The sequence below is a fragment of the Panulirus ornatus genome, chromosome 19 (genome assembly GCF_036320965.1).
Source record: "Panulirus ornatus isolate Po-2019 chromosome 19, ASM3632096v1, whole genome shotgun sequence".
In the NCBI taxonomy this organism is placed as follows: Eukaryota; Metazoa; Arthropoda; class Malacostraca; order Decapoda; family Palinuridae; genus Panulirus; species Panulirus ornatus.
In genome coordinates, this window is record NC_092242.1 from 58818135 (window position 1) to 58842180 (window position 24046).

The 24046-nt window shown below is 42.5% G+C and overlaps 1 protein-coding gene across 1 annotated transcript in view; it reads right to left on the reverse strand.

The window, feature by feature from the left end:
- LOC139755706 (transient-receptor-potential-like protein) overlaps positions 1 to 24046 on the reverse strand; it is a 212949-nt gene that overhangs the window by 52206 nt on the left and 136697 nt on the right. The window contains exons 10-12 of the mRNA XM_071674351.1: positions 14685 to 14845; positions 3708 to 3883; positions 169 to 322 (exon numbers count right to left, since the gene is read on the reverse strand). Of these exons, the coding sequence (XP_071530452.1) occupies positions 169 to 322; positions 3708 to 3883; positions 14685 to 14845 (491 nt within the window). The remainder of the gene's footprint in view (positions 1 to 168; positions 323 to 3707; positions 3884 to 14684; positions 14846 to 24046) is intronic.

The following is a 24046-nucleotide window of genomic DNA, read 5'->3' on the forward strand; positions in this document are numbered from 1 at the left end:
ACAATCTTTTTCTTGCAGATTCCTCCATGACCAAGAATGTAATTTCCCTGTTGCTTAATTCATGAAAACACCTTAAGCTTCACAAACACTTCTCCTTGACCTCACTCCCAGCTACTCCAGTTACAGACCTTGCAGGTTTAGCCCCAGTTACCCAGAACTACAACTCACGTGTTGAAGGCATCAGAGCCAGAGTTGCAGGCAATATCACCTGCAGAGGTGTCACACGAGGCAGTTGGAGAGTCATAGTACCAGTAGAGCTGGTTCAGGCCGCAAGCAAAGCTCGTCAACACCAGGAAGAATATGAACAAAAATTTGGCAATGTCTGCAAGTGAGAATAAGAAAAAATGGCTCTCAGTAGTGATAAGGGTCATAGCGCTGAAGGGCTACCGTAATTAGTGTTGCCAGTATTCACTGTTCAAGATCTCTTAGCACATGATCCAACATAAAAGATGTTCCTATGCATTGCTCCTGAAATGCCTTACTATATATAACAAAACCAAAAGTTAATAACATTATGGATCCATAGAAAATATGATGATTAATTATGATTATCTAAGGAAAATACACTGGTATTACAGTGAAATTTATTAAAAAAAGGGGGTGGCTGTGTTGTTGATTGGTTGGTAAGGATATTCAATGTATGTATGGACCATGGTGAAGTAAATGAGGATTGGCAGAATGCATGCATAGTGCCACTGTATAAAGGCAAAGGGGATAAAGATGAGTGTTAAAACTACAGAGGCATAAGTTTGTTGAGTATTCCTGGGAAATTATATGGTAGGGTATTGATTAAGAGGGTGAAGGCATGTACAGAGCATCAGATTGGGGAAGAGCAGTGTGCTTTCAGAAGTGGTAGAGGATGTGTGTAACAGGTGTTTACTTTGAAGAATGTGTGTGAGAAATACTTAGTAAAACAGATGGATTTGTATGTAGCATTTACTGGATCTGGAGAAGGCATATGATAGGGCTGATAGAAATCCTTTGTGGAAAGTCTTAGAGTATATGGTGTGGAAGGTAAATTGCTAGAAGCAGTGAGAAGTTTTTACCAAGGATGTAAGGCATGTGTACAAGTAGAAAGAGTGGAGAGTGACTGATATCCAATGAATGCTGGTCTGTGGCACAGGTGTGTGATGTCCCCATAGCTATTCAATTTGTTTATGGACAGGGTGGTTAGAGAGGTAAAAAATGCGAGTGAATAAGAGCAAGTAGGGTTGAGGGACAAGTTAATTGGGATGTAAGTTTGAACATTATCTCGGAAAGCAAGAATGGGTATGTTTGAAGGAATAGTAGTTCCAACAATGTTGTATGGTTGCGAGGCGTGGGCTATGGATGGAGTTGTGCGCAGGAGGGTGGATATGCTGGAAATGAGATGTTTGAGGACAATGTGTGGTGTGAGGTGGTTTGATTGAGTAAGTAATGTAAGGGTATGAGAGATGTGTGGAAATAAAAAGAGCGTGGTTGAGAGAGCAGAAGAGGATCTTTTGAAATGGTTTGGGCACATGGAGAGAATGAGTGAGGAAAGATTGACCAAGAGGATATATGTGTCGCTGGTGGAGGGAACGAGGAGAAGTGGGAGACCAAATTGGAGGTGGAAAGATGGAGTGAAAAAGATTTTGTGTGATCGGGGCCTGAACATGCAGGAGGGTGAAAGGAGGGCAAGGAATAGAGTGAATTGGATCGATGTGGTATACTGGGGTTGACGTGCTGTCAGTGGATTGAATCAGGGCATGTGAAGCGTCTGGGGTAAACCATGGAAAGTTGTGTGGGGCCTGGATGTGGAAAGGGAGCTGTGGTTTCAGGCATTATTGCATGACAGCTAGAGACTGAGTGTGAACGAATGTGGCCTTTGTTGTCTTTTCCTAGTGCTACCTCGCACGCATGAGGGGGGAGGGGGATGGTATTCCATGTGTGGCGAGGTGGCGATGGGAATGAATAAAGGCAGACAGTGTGAATTGTGTGCATGGGTATATATGTATGTGTCTGTGTGTGTTTATATATGTGTACATTGAGATGTATAGGTATGTATATTTGCGTGTGTGGATGTGTATGTATATACATTGTGTATGGGGGTGGGTTGGGCCATTTCTTTCGTCTGTTTCCTTGCGCTACCTCGCAAACGCGGGAGACAGCGACAGAGCAAAATAAATATAAAAATAAATAAAAGTTTGAATGGAGAAAAATTGGTGGAAGTGAGGTGTTTTAGATGTCTACGAGTAGACCTAGCAGCAGATGGAACCATGGAAGTGGAAGTGAGTCACAGGGTGGGATAGGGGTTGAAGGTTCTAGGAGTGATGAAGACTGTGTGGAAGTAGAGAACATTATCTTGCCGGGCAAAAATTGGGTATGTTTGAAGAATTAGTAGTTCCAACAATGTTATATGGTTGCGGGGCATGGGCTATAGATAGGATTGTACAGAGAAGAGTGGATGTGTTGGAAACGAAATGTTTGAGAACACTATGCGGCATGAGGTGGGTTGTTCGAGTAAGTAATGAAAGGGTAAGAGAGAGGTGTGGAATTAAAAAGAGTGTGGTTGAGGGAGCAAAAGATGGTGATTTTAAATGGTTTAGACATATGGAGAGAATGAGTGAGGAAAGATTGACAAAGAGGATATATGTTTCAGAGGTGGAGGGAACAAGGAGAGGCTGGATACCAAACTGGAGGTGGAAGGACGGAGTGAAAAAGATTTTGAGTGATCGGGGCCTGAACATACAGGAAGGTGAAAGGCGTGCGAGGAATAGAGTGAATTGGAACGACGTGGTATACTGGGATCGACGTGCTGTCAATGGACTGAATCAGGGCATGTGAAGCATCTGGGGTAAACCATGGAAAGGTCTGTGGGGCTTGGATGTGGAGAGCGAGCTGTGGTTTCGGTGCAGTACACATAACAACTGGTAGTGGGGGGGGGGGGTTGTAGTAGTAGTAGCAGTAGTAGCGATGCTATTTCCTGTGGGGCAGTGTAGCGCCAGGAATGGATGACTTCCTACAAATGAGAAATTACTTAAGAAGCAACAAGATTTTAGGGAAAGGTCATGTGTGACAAACCTCTTAGATTTCTATGAAAAAGTGAGTCATCTTAAACAGGTAGGAAGAATGGGGAGACTGTATTATGACTGGCAGAAAGCATCTGACAGTACTGCATTGAAGGCTGATTAAGAGGCTGTATCACCAGCCAGGAATAACAGGGAGGCTCCTCTGATGGACAGAAGATTCTTAGAGGGAAGGAAACAAAGGACATATGTCAGACGAACTTTCTCCATTTGGATGGAGGTCACCAGTGGAGTGCCCCAGGGTTCTGATTTGAGGCATTTAGTCTTCTTGATATATGTGAATGACTTCTCTGAAGGTATGGATTCCTACCTTCATCCTTATTCAGTTTGCAGATGATACAAAGGTCATAAGGTCAGTGAAAAGTGAGAAGGATTACATGAACTTAGATGGGAGGCTGAACAGACTCCAACATTGGTCCAATACGTAGATGAAATTTAACCAAATCAAATGTCAAGTAATTAGGATGGAACAGAGTGAAAGAAGGCCTCAATATGATACTTATTTTGCATGATGTAAGCTTCAGGGTTTTGTGTTTTATATGGACTTGGGAGTCAACATCGTCCTTCAACCAGAGTCCCACATTTGGAGATTAGTTATGGAGATGAACTGTTTGCTGACAACATTAGAAAAGCTTTTCAAGTATATGGATAAGGAAATACTTAACAAGCTGTTCATATTCAACATAAGGCCAAAACAAGATTGCTTTCCAAGTTTAGTCACTACATCCAAGGAAGCACAGAGAGCTAAATTAGAAGGTCCAGATGAGGGCAACAAAGATGGTACAAAATTGAGAGCTGATTTACAAGGAAAGGCAATAATCCTCAAATTTGCCCACCTTGGATGAGAGAAGAGTGAGAGGTTACCAGATTACAACCTTTGAATTTTTAAACCAGACTGACGACAGTGTACAGTCCTTCGATAAATGTAGAGATAAGACAACCGGAGGATGTAACATGAAATTAAGCGAGAAACATGTAAAATAAAAATAAATTTAAAGATGTTAATTTTATGTAGAAGATTGGTGGATGACTGGAATAAAGTGATCGTAAAAAAGTTTAATACAAACAGCATAAGTTAGAAGGTCCAGATGAGGGCAACCATAAAAGATGGTACCAGAATTAAGAGATCTGATTACAAGAAAAGGCAAGAATCTTTAAATCTGCCCACCTTGTAAGAATGAAAAATGAGGGGAGACCAGATTAAAACCTTCAAATTTTTAACTGATGACACGGACAGTGAACAGTCCTTCAAGAGATGCAGAGGTAGGGCAACCAGAGGATGTAACATGAATTTAAGCAAGAAATGTAATTTTTTTCCAAAGAAGTGTTTTTTAAGTAGAAGATTGGTGGATGACTGGAATAAAGTGGTTGTAGAAAAGTTTAAATAAAGAAGGAATACAGAAATTTAAGGAGTATGAGAAAAGAGAATGTTCAACAGATGGAGTTCCATAGGTGTAAAGCTCCCTGTAAAGTACAAACGGGCAATTACACCCACACAAACACTATAAGAATGGGCTTACAGTAAAAACTTGGATAGGACTTCAGATAACGATTGCCTGCATTGTTGGGCAATTTTCTGCAAACTTGGCCAGAGTGACATGCCTTTACTTAGAATCTAGTTAAATTAGTCAGGTGGTCTGTGATAGTAAGATGCTGTAATTGCTAGGAATGGAAAGTTATCAAATGGTGATTTGGGTAAGAATTACAGAGCTGCTGTAGGACTGTGTGAGATGAGATCACATGTAGCAGATCTTTTATGAGGTGCTAAAAATATATTTCAATTGGTTTTGTGATATGATAAATGTACTTTAGGTACCTTATTGGGGTCGAATCTCTCAGCTTTCTTCTTTCACACACTTTACCAAACTCAGTCACCAGCTTCTGCAGTTTCTCACATGAATCAGCCACCAAGCGCTGTATCATCAGTGAACAACAACTGACTTGCTTCCCCAAGCTCTCTCATCCACACTCTTTTTATTACCACACATCTCCCTTACCCTTTTATTACTTATTCGATCAAACCACCTTACACCACATATTGTCCTCAAACATCTCATTTCCAGCACATCCACCCTCCTTCGCACAACTCTATCTATAGCCCACACCTCGCAACCATATAACATTGTTGGAACCACTATTCCTTCAAACATACCCATTTTTGCTTTCCAAGATAACGTTCTCGATTCCACACATTCTTCAACGCTCCTAGAACTTTTGCCCCCTCCCCCACCCTATGATTCACTTCTGCTTCCATGGTTCCATCCGCTGCCAAATGCACTCCCAGATATCTAAAAACACTTTACTTCCTCCAGTTTTTCTCCAATCAAACTTACCTCCCAATTGATTTGTCCCTCAACCCTACTGTACCTAATAATCTTGCTCTTATTCACATTTACTCTCAGCTTTCTTCTTTCACACACTTTACCAAACTCAGTCACCAGCTTCTGCAGTTTCTCACATGAATCAGCCACCAAGCGCTGTATCATCAGTGAACAACAACTGACTTGCTTCCCCAAGCTCTCTCATCCACACTCTTTTTATTACCACACATCTCCCTTACCCTTTTATTACTTATTCGATCAAACCACCTTACACCACATATTGTCCTCAAACATCTCATTTCCAGCACATCCACCCTCCTTCGCACAACTCTATCTATAGCCCACACCTCGCAACCATATAACATTGTTGGAACCACTATTCCTTCAAACATACCCATTTTTGCTTTCCAAGATAACGTTCTCGATTCCACACATTCTTCAACGCTCCTAGAACTTTTGCCCCCTCCCCCACCCTATGATTCACTTCTGCTTCCATGGTTCCATCCGCTGCCAAATGCACTCCCAGATATCTAAAAACACTTTACTTCCTCCAGTTTTTCTCCACTCAAACTTACCTCCCAATTGACTTGTCCCTCAACCCTACTGTACCTAATAATCTTGCTCTTATTCACATTTACTCTCAGCTTTCTTCTTTCACACACTTTACCAAACTCAGTCACCAGCTTCTGCAGTTTCTCACATGAATCAGCCACCAAGCGCTGTATCATCAGTGAACAACAACTGACTTGCTTCCCCAAGCTCTCTCATCCACAACAGACTGCATACTTGCCCCTCTTTCCAAAACTCTTGCATTCACCTCCCTAACAACCCCATCCATAAACAAATTAAACAACCATGGACACATCACGCACCCCTGCCGCAAACCAACATTCACTGAGAACCAATCACTTTCCTCTCTTCCTACACTTACACATGCCTTACATCCTCGATAAAAACTTTTCACTCCATCTTTCCATCTCTAATTTGGTCTCCCACTTCTCGTTCCCATATTCACCTCTGACACATACATCCTCTTTGTCAATCTTTCCTCACTCATTCTCTCCATGTGACTAAACCATTTCAAAACACCTCCTCAGCTCTCTCATCCACAACAGACTGCATACTTGCCCCTCTTTCCAAAACTCTTGCATTCACCTCCCTAACAACCCCATCCATAAACAAATTAAACAACCATGGACACATCACGCACCCCTGCCGCAAACCAACATTCACTGAGAACCAATCACTTTCCTCTCTTCCTACACTTACACATGCCTTACATCCTCGATAAAAACTTTTCACTCCATCTTTCCATCTCTAATTTGGTCTCCCACTTCTCGTTCCCGTTCACCTCTGACACATACATCCTCTTTGTCAATCTTTCCTCACTCATTCTCTCCATGTGACTAAACCATTTCAAAACACCTCCTCAGCTCTCTCATCCACAACAGACTGCATACTTGCCCCTCTTTCCAAAACTCTTGCATTCACCTCCCTAACAACCCCATCCATAAACAAATTAAACAACCATGGACACATCACGCACCCCTGCCGCAAACCAACATTCACTGAGAACCAATCACTTTCCTCTCTTCCTACACTTACACATGCCTTACATCCTCGATAAAAACTTTTCACTGCTTCTAACAACTTACCTCCCACACCAAATATTCTTAATACCTTCCACAGAGCATCTCTATCAACTCTATCATATGCCTTCTCCAGATCCATAAATACTACCACTTCTGAAACCACACTGCTCTTCCCCAATCTGATGCTCTGTACATGCCTTCACCCTATCAATTAATACCCTCCCATATAATTTCCCAGGAATACTCAACAAACTTATACCTCTGTAATTTGAGCACTCACCTTCATCCCCTTTGCCTTTGAACAATGGCACTAAGCAAGCATTCCGCCAATCCTCAGGCACTTCACCATGAGACTTACATACATTAAATAGCCTTACCAATCAGTCAACAATACAGTCACCCCCTTTTTTAGTACATTCCACTGCAATACCATCCAAACCCGCTATATTTATTCATTTATTTATTATACTTTGTTGCTGTCTCCCGCGTTAGTGAGGTAGCACAAGGAAACAGATGAAAGAAATGGCCCAACCCACCCACATACATATGTATATACATACACGTCCACACACAGAACATATACATATCTATACATCTCAACGTATACATATACACACACAGACATACATATATACACATGTGCACAATTCATACTATCTGCCCTTATTCATTCCCATCGCCACCCCGCCACACATGAAATTCATTTATTTATTATACTTTGTTGCTGTCTCCCGCGTTAGTGAGGTAGCACAAGGAAACAGATGAAAGAAATGGCCCAACCCACCCACATACATATGTATATACATACACGTCCACACACAGAACATATACATATCTATACATCTCAACGTATACATATACACACACAGACATACATATATACACATGTGCACAATTCATACTATCTGCCCTTATTCATTCCCATCGCCACCCCGCCACACATGAAATGGAACCCCCCCCCCCCCCCCCCCCCCCCCCCCCCGCGTGTGCACGAGGTAGCGCTAGGGAAAGACAACAAAGGCCATATTCGTTCACACTCAGTCTCTAGCTGTCATGTATAATGCACCAAAACCACAGCTCCCTTTCCACATCCAGGCCCCACAAAACTTTCCATGGTTTACCCCAGACGCTTCACATGCCCTGGTTCAATCCATTGACAGCACATCGACCCCGGTATACCACATCGTTCCAATTCACTCTATTCCTTGCATGCCTTTCACCCTCCTGCATGTTTAGGCCTCTCTTCCTACACGTACACATGCCTTATATCCTTGATAAAAAACTTTTCACTGCTTCTAACAACTTGCCTCCTACACCATATATTCTTAATACCTTCCACAGAGCATCTCTATCAACTCTATCATATGCCTTCTCCAGATCCATAAATGTTACATACAAATCCATTTGCTTTTCTAAGTATTTCTCACATACATTCTTCAAAGCAAACACCTGATCCACACATCCTCTACCACTTCTGAAACCACACTGCTCTTCCCCAATCTGATGCTCTGTACATGCCTTCACCCTATCAATCAATACCCTCCCATATAATTTCCCAGGAATACTCAACAAACTTATACCTCTGTAATTTGAGCACTCACCTTCATCCCCTTTGCCTTTGAACAATGGCACTAAGCAAGCATTCCGCCAATCCTCAGGCACTTCACCATGAGACTTACATACATTAAATAGCCTTACCAATCAGTCAACAATACAGTCACCCCCTTTTTTAGTACATTCCACTGCAATACCATCCAAACCCGCTATATTTATTTATTTATTTATTATACTCTGTCGCTGTCTCCCGCATTAGCGAGGTAACACAAAGAAACAGACGAAAGAATAGCCCAACTCACCCACATACACATGTATATACATACATGTCCACACACAGCACATATACATATCTATACATCTCAACGTATACATATATATATGCACACGGACATATATACACATGTACATAATTCATAGTCTGCCCTAATTCATTCCTGTCGCCATCCCGCCACACATGAAATGGAAACCCCCTCCCCCCACATGTGCGCGAGGTAGTGCTAGGAAAAGACAACAAAGGCCACATTCGTTCACACTCAGTCTCTAGCTGTCATGTATAATGCACCAAAACCACAGCTCCCTTTCCACATCCAGGCCCCACAAAACTTTCCATGGTTTACCCCAGACGCTTCACATGCCCTGGTTCAATTCATTGACAGCACGGCGACCCTGGTGTACCACATCCTTCCAATTCACTCTATTCCTTGCACGCCTTTCACCCTCCTGCATGTTTAGGCCCCGACCACTTAAAATCTTTTTCACTCCATCTTTCCATCTCTAATTTGGTCTCCCACTTCTCGTTCCCTTCACCTCTGACACATACATCCTCTTTGTCAATCTTTCCTCACTCATTCTCTCCATGTGACTAAACCATTTCAAAACACCCTCCTCAGCTCTCTCATCCACACTCTTTTTATTACCACACATCTCCCTTACCCTTTTATTACTTATTCGATCAAACCACCTTACACCACATATTGTCCTCAAACATCTCATTTCCAGCACATCCACCCTCCTCCGCACAACTCTATCTATAGCCCACACCTCGCAACCATATAACATTGTTGGAACCACTATTCCTTCAAACATACCCATTTTTGCTTTCCAAGATAACGTTCTCGACTTCCACACATTCTTCAACGCTCCTAGAACTTTTGCCCCCTCCCCCACCCTATGATTCACTTCTGCTTCCATGGTTCCATCCGCTGCCAAATCCACTCCCAGATATCTAAAACACTTTACTTCCTCCAGTTTTTCTCCACTCAAACTTACCTCCCAATTGACTTGTCCCTCAACCCTACTGTACCTAATAATCTTGCTCTTATTCACATTTACTCTCAGCTTTCTTCTTTCACACACTTTACCAAACTCAGTCACCAGCTTCTGCAGTTTCTCACATGAATCAGCCACCAGCGCTGTATCATCAGTGAACAACAACTGACTTGCTTCCCAAGCTCTCTCATCCACAACAGACTGCATACTTGCCCCTCTTTCCAAAACTCTTGCATTCACCTCCCTAACAACCCCATCCATAAACAAATTAAACAACCATGGACACATCATGCACCCCTGCCGCAAACCAACATTCACTGAGAACCAATCACTTTCCTCTCTTCCTACACTTACACATGCCTTACATCCTCGATAAAAACTTTTCACTGCTTCTAACAACTTACCTCCCACACCAAATATTCTTAATACCTTCCACAGAGCATCTCTATCAACTCTATCATATGCCTTCTCCAGATCCATAAATACTACCACTTCTGAAACCACACTGCTCTTCCCTAATCTGATGCTCTGTACATGCCTTCACCCTATCAATCAATACCCTCCCATATAATTTCCCAGGAATACTCAACAAACTTATACCTCTGTAATTTGAGCACTCACCTTCATCCCCTTTGCCTTTGTACAATGGCACTATGCAAGCATTCCGCCAATCCTTAGGCACTTCACCATGAGACTTACATACATCAAATAGCCTTACCAACCAGTATTTCTCACATACATTTTTCAAAGCAAACATCCTCTACCACCTCTGAAACCAAACTGCTCTTCCCCAATCTGATGCTCTGTACATGCCTTCACCCTCTCAATGAATACCCCCCCATATAATTTCCCAGGAATACTCAACAAACTTATACCTCTGTAATTTGAGCACTCACTCTTATCCCCTTTGCCTTTGTACAATGGCACTATGCAAGCACTCCGCCAGTCATCAGGCACCTCACCATGAGTCATACATACATTAAATAACCTTACTAATCAGTCAACAATAGTCACCCCCTTTTTTAGTACATTCCACTGCAATACCATCCAAACCCGCTATATTTATTTATTTATTTATTATACTCTGTCGCTGTCTCCCGCATTAGCGAGGTAACACAAAGAAACAGACGAAAGAATAGCCCAACTCACCCACATACACATGTATATACATACATGTCCACACACAGCACATATACATATCTATACATCTCAACGTATACATATATATATGCACACAGACATATATACACATGTACATAATTCATAGTCTGCCCTAATTCATTCCTGTCGCCATCCCGCCACACATGAAATGGAAACCCCCTCCCCCCACATGTGCACGAGGTAGTGCTAGGAAAAGACAACAAAGGCCACATTCGTTTACACTCAGTCTCTAGCTGTCATGTATAATGCACCAAAACCACAGCTCCCTTTCCACATCCAGGCCCCACAAAACTTTCCATGGTTTACCCCAGACGCTTCACATGCCCTGGTTCAATTCATTGACAGCACGGCGACCCTGGTGTACCACATCCTTCCAATTCACTCTATTCCTTGCACGCCTTTCACCCTCCTGCATGTTTAGGCCCCGACCACTTAAAATCTTTTTCACTCCATCTTTCCATCTCTAATTTGGTCTCCCACTTCTCGTTCCCTTCACCTCTGACACATACATCCTCTTTGTCAATCTTTCCTCACTCATTCTCTCCATGTGACTAAACCATTTCAAAACACCCTCCTCAGCTCTCTCATCCACACTCTTTTTATTACCACACATCTCCCTTACCCTTTACTTACTTATTCGATCAAACCACCTTACACCACATATTGTCCTCAAACATCTCATTTCCAGCACATCCACCCTCCTGCGCACAACTCTATCTATAGCCCACACCTCGCAACCATATAACATTGTTGGAACCACTATTCCTTCAAACATACCCATTTTTGCTTTCCAAGATAACGTTCTCGACTTCCACACATTCTTCAACGCTCCCAAAATTTTGCCCCCTCCCCCACCCTATGATCCACTTCCGCTTCCATGGTTCCATCCGCTGCCAGATCCACTCCCAGATATCTAAAACACTTCACTTCCTCCAGTTTTTCTCCATTCAAACTCACCTCCCAATTGACTTGACCCTCAACCCTACTGTACCTAATAACCTTGCTCTTATTCACATTTACTCTCAGCTTTCTTCTTTCACACACTTTACCAAACTCAGTCACCAGCTTTTGCAGTTTCTCACCTGAATCAGCCACCAGCGCTGTATCATCGGCGAACAACAACTGACTCACTTCCCAAGCTCTCTCATCCCCAACAGACTTCATACTTGCCCCTCTTTCCAAAACTCTTGCATTACCTCCCTAACAACCCCATCCATAAACAAATTAAACAACCATGGAGACATCACACACCCCTGCCGCAAACCTACATTCACTGAGAACCAATCACTTTCCTCTCTTCCTACACGTACACATGCCTTACATCCTCGATAAAAACTTTTCACTGCTTCTAACAACTTGCCTCCCACACCATATATTCTTAATACCTTCCACAGAGCATCTCTATCAACTCTATCATATGCCTTCTCCAGATCCATAAATGCTACATACAAATCCATTTGCTTTTCTAAGTATTTCTCACATACATTCTTCAAAGCAAACACCTGATCCACACATCCTCTACCACTTCTGAAACCACACTGCTCTTCCCCAATCTGATGCTCTGTACATGCCTTCACCCTCTCAATCAATACCCTCCCATATAATTTACCAGGAATACTCAACAAACTTATACCTCTGTAATTTGAGCACTCACTCTTATCCCCTTTGCCTTTGTACAATGGCACTATGCACGCATTCCGCCAATCCTCAGGCACCTCACCATGAGTCATACATACATTAAATAACCTTACCAACCAGTCAACAATACAGTCACCCCCTTTTTTAATAAATTCCACTGCAATACCATCCAAACCTGCTGCCTTGCCGGCTTTCATCTTCCGCAAAGCTTTTACTACCTCTTCTCTGTTTACCAAATCATTTTCCCTAACCCTCTCACTTTGCACACCACCTCGACCCAAACACCCTATATCTGCCACTCTGTCATCAGACACATTCAACAAACCTTCAAAATACTCATTCCATCTCCTTCTCACATCACCACTACTTGTTATCACCTCCCCATTTACGCCCTTCACTGAAGTTCCCATTTGCTCCCTTGTCTTACGCACCCTATTTACCTCCTTCCAGAACATCTTTTTATTCTCCCTAAAATTTACTGATAGTCTCTCACCCCAACTCTCATTTGCCCTTTTTTTCACCTCTTGCACCTTTCTCTTGACCTCCTGTCTCTTTCTTTTATACTTCTCCCACTCAATTGCATTTTTTCCCTGCAAAAATCGTCCAAATGCCTCTCTCTTCTCTTTCACTAATACTCTTACTTCTTCATCCCACCACTCACTACCCTTTCTAAACAGCCCACCTCCCACTCTTCTCATGCCACAAGCATCTTTTGCGCAATCCATCACTGATTCCCTAAATACATCCCATTCCTCCCCCACTCCCCTTACTTCCATTGTTCTCACCTTTTTCCATTCTGTACACAGTCTCTCCAGATACTTCTTCACACAGGTCTCCTTCCCAAGCTCACTTACTCTCACCACCTTCTTCACCCCAACATTCACTCTTCTTTTCTGAAAACCCATACTAATCTTCACCTTAGCCTCCACAAGATATATATATATATATATATATATATATATATATATACACATGTATATATTCATACTTGCTTGCCTTCATCCATTCCTATTGCTTCCCCCGGCTTCAGTTCGGTAGTGCCAGAAAAACGGACAAAAAAGGCCACATTCATTCACACTCAGTCTCTAGCTGTCATGTGTAATGCACTGAAACCACAGCTCCCTATCCACATCTAAGCCCCACAGACCTTTCCATGGTTTACCCCAGACCCATGATGCCCTGAAGCTAAACTTGAGTCAAGTATCTTAACTACAGCCACTGTGATGTGCTTGTATTTCACCCGAGTCCATACTTAAAACTTGTATTTCTTTTACAACAAATAACTATAATGTCACATCATAGACCATCCTCTACATGTGCATCATATCTGGTATTCCATTTAATGTTTCTCCTATACTGCCTTTAACACCAATGTCACATCTAGGGCCACAGGTCTACTTCTGTACCTCACCTAGTACTGTCACTCGTCTAGGGCCATCGTCCACATGTATCACACCTACAGTTACCCTTCAGTCCTATATTACCTAAGGCTAATTTCCACCCCTGTGTCACATATGGGGCTACCCTTAACATTGTGTTTCAGATGAAGCTACTGCACTAACCCTACCAACCATCACCTCATGCTACAAGGTATCTTCATCCCTGAGCTACAGCATGGTGCCACACTTATTGAGCCCATGCAGTCTCTTACAGACCAGTACAAGAACAAATCCCATACAAACCACTGTTACCAGTTATTGTTACAATGAAGTATAATAGCCTACTATTTTGTACCTGTGTACAGATTCATTATGTGTATATTTTCCACATTTTCAGCCTCTGACTGCATTTAATTCAGTAAACATTAATTTTTGTTATCAAACTTCAAGAGCCAAACTCCACACTCATGCTGAGCACATACTTGCCACATCATAGACCCTTGTCTCTCCTAAGGTAATTTGCATTACCTGTCTCAAATTGGGACCATTTCCATAGCTGGATGACACCTTCTACACCTGTCTTAACTGGCGGTACTCTCAACACCTGTGTCATGGACCAGGTTATAAGTAACACCTGTAATATTTGAGAGCACTCTTTTAATGAAGAACAACAGACCATCTGTGACAGAGAGAGGTCCACAAGTAAAACATGCACCTTACCTAGGCCCGTACTTGTTGGTGGTGATTTGGACAAAGGCAACAGCCCGCAAGCTGAAGGTGCAGAGGTACAGGGAGAGCATGATGAAGTCCAGCCAGTTCCACCACTGGCGTATGTATGCTGTCAGACCCTCCTCCCAAAGTTGCTTGCACTCTGCCCACACCTGCCACAGATAACATGGAATGAAAGCATGACTCAGATGACCATGGAGTAGCACTGGGTTGAATGAACTCTAAGAAATTTCATCGGCACATCGAGTTCAGGCTATGGGGTGAATTGAGATGATGGATGTTGTAATTAATGTATAGTGGGGTAAAGCATTCAATAAACAGTGTGCAATGGTTGGAGTTCAGAATATAGAGCACAGAAGGTGAAGAGCTATGTATACAGGGTACAATGGGTGGAGTTCAATATATATGGTGTGCTGGTTGGAGTTAAGTATTTAGGGTGCACTGGGTGAAGAGCTCAGTATACAGGGCATACTGGGTGAAGAGCTCAGTATACAGGGTGTACCATGTGAAGAGCTCAGTATATAGGGTGCACTGGGAGAAGAGCTTAGTATAAAGGGTGAAATGGGTGAATAATTCATTATATAGGGTGTACTGGGTTGAAGTTTAGTTATGACTGGGTTAACACACTAAAAGTGATGTCATCCTAATGACACAATATTTGGGATAAAACTGGAGGTCATACAAAAAACAAATCAAGAGGTAAGTACTGGGAAAAGGTCAAGTATGGGGTTATTAGGGGTAACTCATGAATTGGGTCCCAAGTGAAAGGTCAAACCTAAAGACACAGGAGAGGTTGAACTGCATTTACTGGACACAGGCCAAGCATGGGATTATCAAGGATAAGTCAATCATGGGACCAGTGGGAAAGGTTAAGCATGGAGTATCTGTGATAGGTCAAGCATGAGGTCGTGTGGGAAAGCCAATCATGGGGTGCATCTCATGCATGGGGAAACTAGGATAAGTAAAGCAAAGGATCATCATAAGTTAAGCATGGGATCACTAGGAAGTGGTCAAACCTTGAGCCACTAGAATAGATCAAGCACGTTATCACCAGGGAGTACATGGTAGGAGCAAATAACAGGAGACCTGAAGGTCTATGATGACATTATCTGCTTATCATCAGTTAAAAGGTAGAAAAGAAACAAGACAGTAAAACAGAAATCACCTTACCACCCATCTCTCCCTCTAGCATAACTGCCAGCCAGAAATAAGATGCATATTGCAGTATGGAGATTATACACTATTATGGAAAATTGTTAAGTGTGAAGGGAAGAGTTCCCTATCTGTTTTGCAAACTGCTGTACTGGGTAGTGGACTCTGAAAAAGGAAGTTTTAAATCTTCCTGAAGGTTGCAAACTGCTGTACTGGGTAGTGGACTCTGAAAAAGAAAGTTTTAAATCTTCCTGAAGGTTTATTTACTAAATAACAGATAGTACTGAAATATTTCTCTAGCCTTATTTTGAAATTACTGGCAGCCTATGCATTTACTACATCTGGATAAGTTTATCCCAGTGCTCCACCATTCTGCAGCTGAAAAAACACTTTTGACCAAGTTGCTATTATGTTTACTTCCTTTTTGTTTCATACCATTATTTTTTATCCATCACTGTTTATGTGTGATACACACGTGTTAACGTACATTGCTCCAATGTCAGGTGTATGCTGTACTCCACGAGTACATGTGTAGGCATATGTAATGAGATGTGCAGTGTTTTTGGGAGTGCTTTTCTAACAGAAAAATGTGGTGAAAAGAGAAGAGGTGGTGAAAGCCTTGCAGTGGGAGTGGATGATACTGCAGTTGAATTTATAAAGAAAGGGGATGACTGTGTTGATGATTGGTTGATAAGGATATTCAATGTATGTATAGATCATGGTGAAGTGCCTCAGGATTGGCAGAATGCATGTACAGTGCCGCTGTATAAAAGCAGAGGGGGATAAAGGTGAGTGTTCAAAACTACCAGGGTATAAGTTTGAGTCTATACAGTAAGTTGCAAAGGAGGATGCAGGTATGGGGCATCAGATTGGGGAGGATCAATGTGGTTTGAGAAGAGATAAAGGATGTGTGGATCAGGTATTTGCTTTGAAGAAAGTGTGTGAAAAATACTTGGAAAAAGAGATGGATCTGTATATGTCATTTATGGATCTGGAGAAGGCATATGATAGGGTTGATTGAGATGCTTTGTGGAAGGTCTTAAGAAAATATGGTTGGTCTGTGACAGAGGTGTGTATACATATGTGTAGGTTTGTATTGTATATATATATATATATATATATATATATATATATATATATATATATCCCTGGGGATAGGGGATTAAGAATACTTCCCACGTATTCCCTGCGTTTCGTAGAAGGCGACTAAAAGGGGAGGGAGCGGGGGGCTGGAAATCCTCCCCTCTTTTTTTTTTTTTTTTTTTTTTTTAATTTTCCAAAAGAAGGAACAGAGGGGGCCAGGTGAGGATATTCCAAAAAAGGCCCAGTCCTCTGTTCTTAACGCTACCTCGCTAACGCGGGAAATGGCGAATAGTTTAAAAGAAAAAGAAAAAGAAAAAGATATATATATATATATATATATATATATATTTTGCTTTGTTGCTGTCTCCTGCGTTAGCGAGGCAGCGCAAGGAAACAAACGAAAGAATGACCTAACCCACCCACATACACATGTATATACATACACGTCCACACATGCAAATATACATACCTATACATCTCAACGAATACATTTTTTTTTTTTTTTTTTTAATACTTTGTCGCTGTCTCCCGCGTTTGCGAGGTAGCGCAAGGAAACAGACGAAAGAAATGGCCCAACCCCCCCCCCCCATACACATGTATATACATACGTCCACACACGCAAATATACATACCTACACAGCTTTCCATGGTTTACCCCAGACGCTTCACATGCCTTGATTCAATCCACTGACAGCACGTCAACCCCGGTATACCACATCGCTCCAATTCACTCTATTCCTTGCCCTCCTTTCACCCTCCTGCATGTTCAGGCCCCGATCACACAAAATCTTTTTCACTCCATCTTTCTACCTCCAATTTGGTCTCCCTCTTCTCCTCGTTCCCTCCACCTCCGACACATATATCCTCTTGGTCAATCTTTCCTCACTCATTCTCTCCATGTGCCCAAACCACTTCAAAACACCCTCTTCTGCTCTCTCAACCACGCTCTTTTTATTTCCACACATCTCTCTTACCCTTACGTTACTCACTCGATCAAACCACCTCACACCACACATTGTCCTCAAACATCTCATTTCCAGCACATCCATCCTCCTGCGCACAACTCTATCCATAGCCCACGCCTCGCAACCATACAACATTGTTGGAACCACTATTCCTTCAAACATACCCATTTTTGCTTTCCGAGATAATGTTCTCGACTTCCACACATTCTTCAAGGCCCCCAGAATTTTCGCCCCCTCACCCACCCTATGATCCACTTCCGCTTCCATGGTTCCATCCGCTGCCAGATCCACTCCCAGATATCTAAAACACTTCACTTCCTCCAGTTTTTCTCCATTCAAACTCACCTCCCAATTGACTTGACCCTCAACCCTACTGTACCTCATAACCTTGCTCTTATTCACATTTACTCTTAACTTTCTTCTTCCACACACTTTACCAAACTCAGTCACCAGCTTCTGCAGTTTCTCACATGAATCAGCCACCAGCGCTGTATCATCAGCGAACAACAACTGACTCACCTCCCAAGCTCTCTCATCCCCAACAGACTTCATACTTGCCCCTCTTTCCAAAACTCTTGCATTTACCTCCCTAACAACCCCATCCATAAACAAATTAAACAACCATGGAGACATCACACACCCCTGCCACAAACCAACATTCACTGAGAACCAATCACTTTCCTCTCTTCCTACACGTACACATGCCTTACATCCTCGATAAAAACTTTTCACTGCTTCTAACAACTTTCCTCCCACACCATATATTCTTAATACCTTCCACAGAGCATCTCTATCAACTCTATCATATGCCTTCTCCAGATCCATAAATGCTACATACAAATCCATTTGCTTTTCTAAGTATTTCTCACATACATTCTTCAAAGCAAACACCTGATCCACACATCCTCTACCACTTCTGAAACCACACTGCTCTTCCCCAATCTGATGCTCTGTACATGCCTTCACCCTCTCAATCAATACCCTCCCATATATATATATATATACACACATAGACATATACATATATACACATGTACATAATTTATACTGTCTGCTTTTATTCATTCCCATTGCCAACCTGCCACACATGAAAAAAACAACCCCCTCCCCCCTCATGTGCGCGAGGTAGCACTAGGAAAAGACAACAAAGGCCACATTCGTTCACACTTAGTCTTTAGCTGTCATGTAATAATGCACCGAAACCACAGCTCCCTTTCCACATCCAGGCCTCACAGAACTTTCCATGGTTTACCCCCAGACGCTTCACATGCCCTGGTTCAATCCATTGACAGCACGTCGACCCTGGTATACCACATCGTTCCAATTCACTCTATTTCTTGCACGCCTTTCACCCTCCTGCATGTTCAGACCCCGATCACTCAAAATCCTTTTCACTCCATCTTTCCACCTCCAATTTGGTCTCCCACTTCTCCTCGTTCCCTCCAACTCTGACACATATATCCTCTTGGTCAATCTTTCCTCCCTCATTCTCTCCATGTGACCAAACCATTTCAAAACACCCTCTTCTACTCTCTCAACCACACTCTTCTTATTACCACACATCTCTATTACCCTATTATTACTTACACAATCAAACCACCTCACACCACATACTGTCCCCAAACATCTCATTTCCAGCACATCCACCCTCCTCCACACAACTATATATATATATGGTGTGGGAGGTAAGTTGTTAGAAGCAGTGAAAAGTTTTTATCGAGGATGTAAGGCATGTGTACGTGTAGGAAGAGAGGAAAGTGATTGGTTCTCAGTGAATGTAGGTTTGCGGCAGGGGTGTGTGATGTCTCCATGGTTGTTTAATTTGTTTATGGATGGGGTTGTTAGGGAGGTGAATGCAAGAGTTTTGAAAAGAGGGGCAAGTATGAAGTCTGTTGTGGATGAGAGAGCTTGGGAAGTGAGTCAGTTGTTGTTTGCTGATGATACAGCGCTGGTGGCTGATTCATGTGGGAAACTGCAGAAGCTGGTGACTGAGTTTGGTAAAGTGTGTGAAAGAAGAAAGTTAAGAGTAAATGTGAATAAGAGCAAGGTTATTAGGTACAGTAGGGTTGAGGGTCAAGTCAATTGGGAGGTAAGTTTGAATGGAGAAAAACTGGAGGAAGTAAAGTGTTTTAGATATCTGGGAGTGGATCTGGCAGCGGATGGAAACATGGAAGCGGAAGTGGATCATAGGGTGGGGGAGGGGGCGAAAATCCTGGGAGCCTTGAAGAATGTGTGGAAGTCGAGAACATTATCTCGGAAACCAAAAATGGGTATGTTTGAAGGAATAGTGGTTCCAACAATGTTGTATGGTTGCGAGGCGTGGGCTATGGATAGAGTTGTGCGCAGGAGGGTGGATGTGCTGGAAATGAGATGTTTGAGGACAATGTGTGGTGTGAGGTGGTTTGATCGAGTAAGTAACGTAAGGGTAAGAGAGATGTGTGGAAATAAAAAGAGCGTGGTTGAGAGAGCAGAAGAGGGTGTTTTGAAATGGTTTGGGCACATGGAGAGAATGAGTGAGGAAAGATTGACCAAGAGGGTATATGTGTCGGAGTTGGAGGGAACGAGAAGAAGTGGGAGACCAAATTGGAGGTGGAAAGATGGAGTGAAAAAGATTTTGTGTGATCGGGGCCTGAACATGCAGGAGGGTGAAAGGAGGGCAAGGAATAGAGTGAATTGGATCGATGTGGTATACCGGGGTTGACGTGCTGTCAGTGGATTGAATCAGGGCATGTGAAGCATCTGGGGTAAACCATGGAAAGCTGTGTAGGTATATTTGCGTGTGTGGACGTGTATGTATATACATGTGTATAGGGGTGGGTTGAGCCATTTCTTTCATCTGTTTCCTTGCGCTACCTCGCTGACGTGGGAGACAGCGACAAAGCAAAATAATAAATATATTTTTTTTTTTTTTTTTTTTTTTTTATACTTTGTCGCTGTCTCCCGCGTTTGCGAGGTAGCGCAAAGAAACAGACGAAAGAAATGGCCCAACCCCCCCCCATACACATGTATATACATACGTCCACACACGCAAATATACATACCTACACAGCTTTCCATGGTTTACCCCAGACGCTTCACATGTCTTGATTCAATCCACTGACAGCACGTCAACCCCGGTATACCACATTGCTCCAATTCACTCTATTCCTTGCCCTCCTTTCACCCTCCTGCAAGTTCAGGCCCCGATCACACAAAATCTTTTTCACTCCATCTTTCCACCTCCAATTTGGTCTCCCTCTTCTCCTCGTTCCCTCCACCTCCGACACATATATCCTCTTGGTCAACCTTTCCTCACTCATTCTCTCCATGTGCCCAAACCATTTCAAAACACCCTCTACTGCTCTCTCAACCACGCTCTTTTTATTTCCACACATCTCTCTCACCCTTACGTTACTTACTCGATCAAACCACCTCACACCACACATTGTCCTCAGACATCTCATTTCCAGCACATCCATCCTCCTGCGTACAACTCTATCCATAGCCCACGCCTCGCAACCATACAACATTGTTGGAACCACTATTCCTTCAAACATACCCATTTTTGCTTTCCGAGATAATGTTCTCGACTTCCACACATTCTTCAAGGCTCCCAGAATTTTCGCCCCCTCCCCCACCCTATGATCCACTTCCGCTTCCATGGTTCCATCCGCTGACAGATCCACTCCCAGATATCTAAAACACTTCACTTCCTCCAGTTTTTCTCCATTCAAACTCACCTCCCAATTTACTTGACCCTCAACCCTACTGTACCTAATAACCTTGCTCTTATTCACATTTACTCTTAACTTTCTTCTTCCACACACTTTATCAAACTCCGTCACCAGCTTCTGCAGTTTCTCACATGAATCAGCCACCAGCGCTGTATCATCAGCGAACAACAACTGACTCACTTCCCAAGCTCTCTCATCCCCAACAGACTTCATACTTGCCCCTCTTTCCAAAACTCTTGCCTTTACCTCCCTAACAACCCCATCCATAAACAAATTAAACAACCATGGAGACATCACACACCCCTGCCGCAAACCTACATTCACTGAGAACCAATCACTTTCCTCTCTTCCTACACGTACACATGCCTTACATCCTCGATAAAAACTTTTCACTGCTTCTAACAACTTGCCTCCCACACCATATATTCTTAATACCTTCCACAGAGCATCTCTATCAACTCTATCATATGCCTTCTCCAGATCCATAAATGCTACATACAAATCCATTTGCTTTTCTAAGTATTTCTCACATACATTCTTCAAAGCAAACACCTGATCCACACATCCTCTACCACTTCTGAAACCACACTGCTCTTCCCCAATCTGATGCTCTGTACATGCCTTCACCCTCTCAATCAATACCCTCCCATACAATTTACCAGGAATACTCAACAAACTTATACCTCTGTAATTTGAGCACTCACTCTTATCCCCTTTTCCTTTGTACAATGGCACTATGCACGCATTCCTCCAATCCTCAGGCACCTCACCATGAGTCATACATACATTAAATAACCTTACCAACCAGTCAACAATACAGTCACCCCCTTTTTTAATAAATTCCACTGCAATACCATCCAAACCTGCTGCCTTGCCGGCTTTCATCTTCCGCAAAGCTTTCACTACCTCTTCTCTGTTTACCAAATCGTTTTCCCTAACCCTCTCACTTTGCACACCACCTCGACCAAAACACCCTATATCTGCCACTCTATCATCAGACACATTCAACAAACCTTCAAAATACTCACTCCATCTCCTTCTCACATCACCACTACTTGTTATCACCTCCCCATTTGCGCCCTTCACTAAAGTTCCCATTTGCTCCCTTGTCTTACGCACTTTATTTACCTCCTTCCAGAACATCTTTTTATTTTCCCTAAAATTTAATGACACTCTCTCACCCCAACTCTCATTTGCCCTTTTTTTCACCTCTTGCACCTATATATATATATATATATATATATATATATATATATATATATCCCCTGGGGATAGGGGAGCAAGAATACTTCCCACGTATTCCCTGTGTGTCGTAGAAGGCAACTAAAAGGGAAGGGAGCGGGGGGCTGGAAATCCTCCCCTCTCGTTTTTTTTTTTTTTTTTTCCCAAAAGAAGGAACAGGGAAGAGGGCCCGGTGAGGATTATTCCCTCAAAGGCCCAGTCCTCTGTTCTTAACGCTACCTCGCTAATGCGGGAAACGGCGAATAGTTTGAAAAAAAAAAAGAAAATATATATATATATATATATATATATATTTTTTTTTTTCATACTATTAGCCATTTCCCGCGTTAGTGAGGTAGCATTATGAACAGAGGACTGAGCCTTTAAGGAAATATCCTCACTTAGCCCCCTTCTCTGTTCCTTTCTTTTGGAAAATTAAAAATGAGAGGGGAGGATTTCCAGTCCCCCGCTCCCATATATATATATATATATATATATATATATATATATATATATATATATATATATATATATATTTTTTTTTTTAATACTTTGTCGCTGTCTCCCGCGTTTGCGAGGTAGCGCAAGGAAACAGACGAAAGAAATGGCCCAACCCCCCCCCCCATACACATGTACATACACACGTCCACACACGCAAATATACATACCTACACAGCTTTCCATATATATATATATATATATATATATATATATATATATATATATATCCCTCGGGATAGGGGAGAAAGAATACTTCCCACGTATTCCCTGCGTGTCGTAGAAGGCGACTAAAAGGGGATGGAGCGGGGGGCTGGAAATCCTCCCCTTTCTTGTTTTTTTTTTAATTTTCCAAAAGAGGGAACAGAGAAGGGGGTCAGGTGAGGATATTCCCTCTAAGGCCCAGTTCTCTGTTCTTAACGCTACCTCGCTAACGCGGGAAATGGCAAATAGTATGAAAAAAAAAAATATATATATATATATATATATATATATATATATATATATATATATATGTGTGTGTGTGTTATCCCTGGGGATAGGGGAGAAAGAATACTTCCCACGTATTTCTTGCGTGTCGTAAAAGGCGACTAAAAGGGGAGGGAGCGGGGGGCTGGAAATCCTCCCCTCATTCTTTTTTTTTAATTTTCCAAAAGAAGGAGCAGAGAATGGGGCCAGGTGGGGATATTCCCTCACAGGCCCAGTCCTCTGTTCTTAGCGC